General features: G+C 42.2%; 1 protein-coding gene across 2 annotated transcripts in view; it reads left to right on the forward strand.

Moving 5' to 3' along the window:
• Nucleotides 1-3,986, forward strand: part of SPAST (spastin) — a 66,941-nt gene extending 62,955 nt beyond the window's left edge. For both annotated transcript variants that reach the window (XM_065400778.1, XM_065400779.1), the window contains exon 16: nt 2,458-3,986. In XM_065400778.1, coding sequence (XP_065256850.1) covers nt 2,458-2,580 — 123 coding nt within the window. In that variant the 3' untranslated portion in view covers nt 2,581-3,986. The remainder of the gene's footprint in view (nt 1-2,457) is intronic.
• Nucleotides 3,987-6,000: the final 2,014 nt, after the last annotated feature.

The raw sequence follows: 6,000 nt of genomic DNA on the forward strand, positions 1-6,000 counted from the left end.
GGCCTCAGAGTTATACATCATATTTCTAGCTTCAGATACAAGAATGATACATGCATACAAATAGGAGGAATATATTCAGTGGGTTATAACCTTTGTTATGATACCTTACAAGAGACCTTTTGCATAAAGCATATTCCAGTTACATCATATTCACACTCAGAAGCATATTTCCATAAAACGTGGAGTGCAATGTCACACAGCCTTGTTGTCCAAGCTTTTGCAAAGAGATGAAGCCCATGTAAGAGACGTGGGTCACCCTGAGAGATAGAGGACTCCCACAATCGTGCCGTATTTGTAAGCTGATCTCTGTCCCTGTCTCTAAAGACTTATTTCTGACAGGGTAAGCAGAAGAAGCAGTCATAGGGGGCCCATGTATATGTGATACATTTGTATGTACTCGACCTATTAATAGTATTCAGCCAGCCATTCTTGGATTGTGGATTTGTTTTACACGTAGCTGAATGCCTTGTTGTCCTAGGATTTGACTGTACATAAAAAAAATCTGCAGCCCCCCGCCCCATGGCATAGGTGCTGACTGCGTGGGTGCTCCGGGGCTGGAGTACCCACGTTAAAAAATTGGTGGGTCCTCCGCACCCACTGGCAGCTCCCTGCCCCGCCCCCCTGCTCCAGCTCGCCTCCACCTCCTCCGCGAGCTGATTCGCGGGGCAGGGAGGGAGGGAGGGAGGGGGGAGGAGGGGGAATGTGGTGTGCTGGGGGAAGAGGCGGGGCCGGGGATTTGGGGAAGGGATCCAATAGGAGTAGGGAGGGGGTGGAGTTAGGGTGGGGACTTTGGGGATGGGGTGGAGTCGGGGCGGGGCCAGGGGCAGACACACACCGGCACCGGAGAAAGTTGGTGCCTATGCCCCATGGTATTTCTCTTTGTCTGTTGTCACTGTGATACATCTGGCTGCACTAGCAAACACTAGGCCCAAAGAAATGTGGCGCTTTTGAGATTGTAATGTGTGCATTCATGTAGGGTTTGTCTGTGCTGACCCGAAGGCCTACTGTGGGTGTGAATAGTGGTATGACCAAAATGTTGCGGTGTAACTTCCCCGGGTGGGTGCTGCAGATGTGAACTAAACTCCTAGCTCTCCTTAACATAGTTCTTTTTGAAGAGGAGTATGCTAATGCTAACTAGGAGCCTTTTAGTTTGTATAATCCAAACTGCAGGGCAGTTTAGAACAAAGACTTAGTCACTAGTCTCACAGACTTGGACAGCTTTCTCAGTCTCCCAAGCTGTGAAAGATGTAGAAACTGTTTTGTTTGCTTGGCAATCTGGAAATTTGCCTTCATTATTTTACCCTTCCTTTAATAAACCTCTGCCTCCCACTTCTTAGCACATAATTTTTGTATAGCCTGACTGTTCTTTTGATTCCTTAGAGCAGGGGCGGGCAAACTTTTTGGCCTGAGGGCCACATCGGGTTTCGTAAATTGTATGGAGGGGGTTGTGGCCCCCACCTCCTATCTGCCTCCCCCTCCACCCTACCGCCCTGGGACTCCTGCCCCATCCAACCCCTCTGTTCCCTGACGGCCCCTCTGGGACCCCTGCCCCATCCAATCCCTCCTCTCATTCCTGATGTGCCCTGGCTGCCCCATCCAATCCCCCTCCTTCCTGACTGCCCCCGCCCCCTGACCACCACCCTGAATTCCCCTGCCCTCTATCCAACCCCCTGCTCCCTGCCCCCTTACCACGCTGCCTGGAGCACCGGTGGTTGGCGGCACTACAGCCGTGCCACCTGGCTGGAGCCGGGCCACGCCACCGCCACCACGCAGCACAGAGCACCGGGTCAGGCCGGACTCTGCAGCTGCGCTGCCCCAGGAGCTCACTGCCCCGCTGCCAAGAGTATTGCGCTGGCAGCAGTGTGAGTGAGTTGAGGCTGTGGGGGAGGGAGGACAGCAAGGGAGGGGCCGGGGGCTAGCCTCCCAGGCCAGGAGCTCGGGGGCCGGACAGGACAGTCCCACGGGCTGGATGTGGCTCGCGGGCCATAGTTTGCCCACCTCTGCCTTACAGCAATGTTCTGAAGTTACGTCCTAATATAATTTTGGAGAGTAAGGGGATGTCATCTGTGGACTGGGGGCATTACACCACAAAACCCCACTGAATGATATGACATTTTAATCCTGTTACCTGTGAAAAGACAACACCATGAACAAGGTCATACTAGTCTGATTGGACGCAGGCCCCTCGCATGCATTGGCTAGCACCACCTAGTGGAATAGAAAGTAATAACATTTCACTTTATTTTAAGTCTCTTGTGATCTAGAATTGTCAGATTTTTGTATAGTATATTACCTGTGTTTCTCATTGTAATCTAACTCTCTTGGCTACACAAACCCAAATGTTAGCACCATTTATATTGTACTGCTCTGAAAGTCAAGCCCGAAGTCTTCATTTATTGAGTAAGCACATGACACACAAAGACATTCATGATCTTAAAATGTCTTTTTTTTGCCTAGATGAGGAATATCAGATTGTCTGATTTCACCGAATCTTTGAAGAAGATAAAGCGCAGTTTGAGCCCTCAAACCCTGGATGCATATATTCGCTGGAACAAGGACTTTGGTGATACTACAGTTTGAAGAACTGCTGTATAAAAGTGAGGAGAAAGTGCTGTCTGCAATGAGCAATTGATACAGACTGTGGGAATGCAGCCAGAGTTTACAGGACTTCACAGATCTTTAAATATCTGCACTGGCAACTTGAGATTTGATTGATTGAAAAAGAAAAATTATACAATGTGAAAAGTGTTGATTAAGGCCTCTGTGCCTTTTTAGTCAGGATTTACTCACAGGGCATGTAAGTTAAAGCACAATAAGACCTGGGGTAAGACTTCTAGCAATCTAATCATTAATTTGTGTATTTTGTTGGCGATATAAGGTCCAATTGTATTGACTGTTGAAAGATTTATACTCTTAGGTTTTTTTAAAATTTTTCTCATGACATTTACTTTTCCTGCTCTCTACCTGGTAACTACTAACTTATAACTGGAACTTTGTAAATTTTTGTTTCAATTTTTAATATTTTTATCCATACTGTGCCAAATAAGCCATTTCCCTCTGCAACAGGAAGAACAGCATTGGGAATTAGCATTATTTAAAAAAAAAGTATCCAAATAGAAAGCAGCTGGTCTGCTACTACCTTGTCTTTTGTCTGGTTATAGTGTGGCCATACAGTTCACAGAACAGTTTAAAAAAAAAAAAAAAAGACCTTTGGTAGCAGAACAGCAAAAATCCTATCGAACCAGTTGAAATTAATAAAAAATTATTACATTATAAAATTGCTATACTAAGCCATTTTTGCCAGTGGTATTTTTCTTTAATTCATTTGTAAAGCTTCCACTGTAGAATGTTGGTTTATTCTTATGGTGTGTTAACTTCTACTTGAAGCCCAACTGATTTTGGAGAGAATAAATGATGCTGTCAAATTGTGAAGTTTTAGAACTAGTGTTTCTACTCTGTATTAGTTTGTCTGTGTACAATAACTAAGTTTGTTTCCATTCTGGTCCTTGCTTTTTTTAATTTACAGAGGAGAGCATTAAAATAAGTGGCTAGATATTTAATACATAGCACACACTAACATTTTTATACCTTTAATGTGCTTTGGTTTGTATACTAAGATCTAAAATAAATTCCACTGATCTGCTTTTTTAAAAAGTAAAATAACTACATTCTTTAAAACAAACCTGAATTTTTATTAAATAAATGACATACTGTAGTAAACAGAAACACTTAAATCATGGTCTTTAAATACCGTAATAAAGGGAAATGCATATTTGGCCTGTACTGCATATGGGCAACATTTTGTTTACAAACTTCATGGTCAACATTTTGTTTACAAACTCTACTGTGGAGCTAAACTATGATTAAAACATGAGAAAATGTTTGTAGAAAGGCATGGTGTAACAGCTTTGAAAAACATTTTTCTTCAGTAATTAAAAAAACAAACAAAACCTCCCCACACTTGTGAAGATTTTACTACAAAAATAGTGCATGGATTTTTACCGTCCGTAATTGTTTAAGAAATCTGTTTATATAGCTTGTTTGTAGTTTTTCTTCAGAAATTGGAAACTGAGTTTTCTATTAAGGTTGTCATGAAAATACTTTTCTTACTGCTTCGGAGAGGGGGAAGTCAAAACACTGAGGACAGTTGATCTTATAGTTTTAGTTATAAAAAGAACTAGCTGATGTAGAACTAGGGTGCTTACAATTCTACGACAGAGCCCTCTTTTTTATCCATTGCACAATATCAGGAAGTATATAACAGCAGAAGCTCTGTCAGCTGTTCAGAGACGTAAACATGATTGTTCTATTCATGTCTGAAGAACTGCAGAGAGCTTAATATTACAAAAATCAGTTAAGGCAATAGGAGGTGATAAGAAATAGAGGCACTGTTACACTGAAATGCCTTTTAAAGAGTATAACCAGTTTGATTAGAAAACTTCAAGAGTGCAAAGTTTCTCAAATATGTGTGTCATACATAATTAAGGTATGTGAGTTCCGTTCCCCTGATCCACCTCGCAGGACAGCTTGGAAAGGTAGCCACTGCCAGTGGCATTATAGGATTTCAATGCCTCAGCTTTCTAAAGAGACTTTTTTAATAATTCCACTTTGGGTTCTCTTCTGCCTTAGAATTGTGAAGCACCTGTTTTGCACTGCTGGGTAATTCAGTCATAGGTTTCATCGCTAAGGTTGGATAGTACTTCTTGGTTAATACCTCTTCGTTAACTAGTCAGACCTCTTACGACCCCTCATTTCTCTTTCCATGAAATTGTATAATCTTGTCTCGAGCACCTTATCTAAAATAAAAACTATTTACCTAAAGTAGTAATTATTGCGCCATATCGTTATAGTAAGTCTTTTTTTCTTTTTTCTGCTAACCAATCTAAACTTTGCTTTTAGTCCATTCCTTCATGTTGTTAGTAGTGTCCAGTGTAAATAAGTGCTCATTAGCAGTGTAATGTTCCACCTGACGTGTAAAGATCATTCCCATCTGTTAATGGAAAACACCTAGATGATGATGCATTATTAGCTAGGGTCATAGAGAAACTTTAAACATGCATATGCATCAGAGGGGAAGAGGATTAGTTCCAGTACAGGTCACTGACCCCTCTTACACCCTTTTCTCAAGCAATTAGGCACTGCATTTTCTCAGAGCACAGAACTGGAAGAGACCAGGCAAAAGTGCAGCTCGGTACTGTAGCACATTATTGTGGACTTCTCTCACTACAGGTATGCCTTGTGATCAGACTGGAGTCCTGGGAATGGGCCTGAATAGGAGAATGGGTCTGCCTTATCTTCAAGTCAGCTATTCCTTCTTGCTTGCCCAGTGGCTCCATCCAGGTTCTGCGCACAGAGTTTGAGTTTAAAAAACTGGCTGCTGTCACTCAAGGTCAAGATACTACAGAAAGCCAGTCATTTTCTGATTAGTAGTGGGAGGAATCCTTTTTTTAATCTAGTCCTTCACCTAACAGAGGACCTCAGATACAGTGGAGAGTTTTGGATTTTGGTCCTCCACATGAGTAAAAAGTTGAGCCATGTCAAGAGGCCACTTTTCACAACCCAGAGTTACAAAAACCAAAGGTGCAGACAAAAAAATATCATTGCAGCAAATTTACCTGATGACTCAAACTGGAGTGAGGTTTTGTATTTTTGCTCTGAGACTCTTATTCAAGAGTGTCCTTTCTTGAATGTTTGGTTTCTGAAATGTTATAAACATTGCTATGGAGTATTAAGCTATGTCCTATTGGTAAAGGGAAAACGTATGTATAAAAGCATGGTGAGCATTCACATTGCTTTAATTTCACAGTGTTGGTTGCCCTACAATAAAATGTTGCGATTTGTCTTGTTTTTACTGTTTCCGTCTGTCAGTTTTGTTACATAAAATGTCCAAAACTAAAAGCCCTTGGTAAATCAGAAGCTTATTAAATACCAGATCACAGGGTGGGGCGGAGCTGAGGGGGAATATGTATATACCTCATCTATTTAGTTTCTGTGGGACAT

Source organism: Emys orbicularis, chromosome 3 (genome assembly GCF_028017835.1).
Source record: "Emys orbicularis isolate rEmyOrb1 chromosome 3, rEmyOrb1.hap1, whole genome shotgun sequence".
NCBI lineage: Eukaryota > Metazoa > Chordata > Testudines > Emydidae > Emys > Emys orbicularis.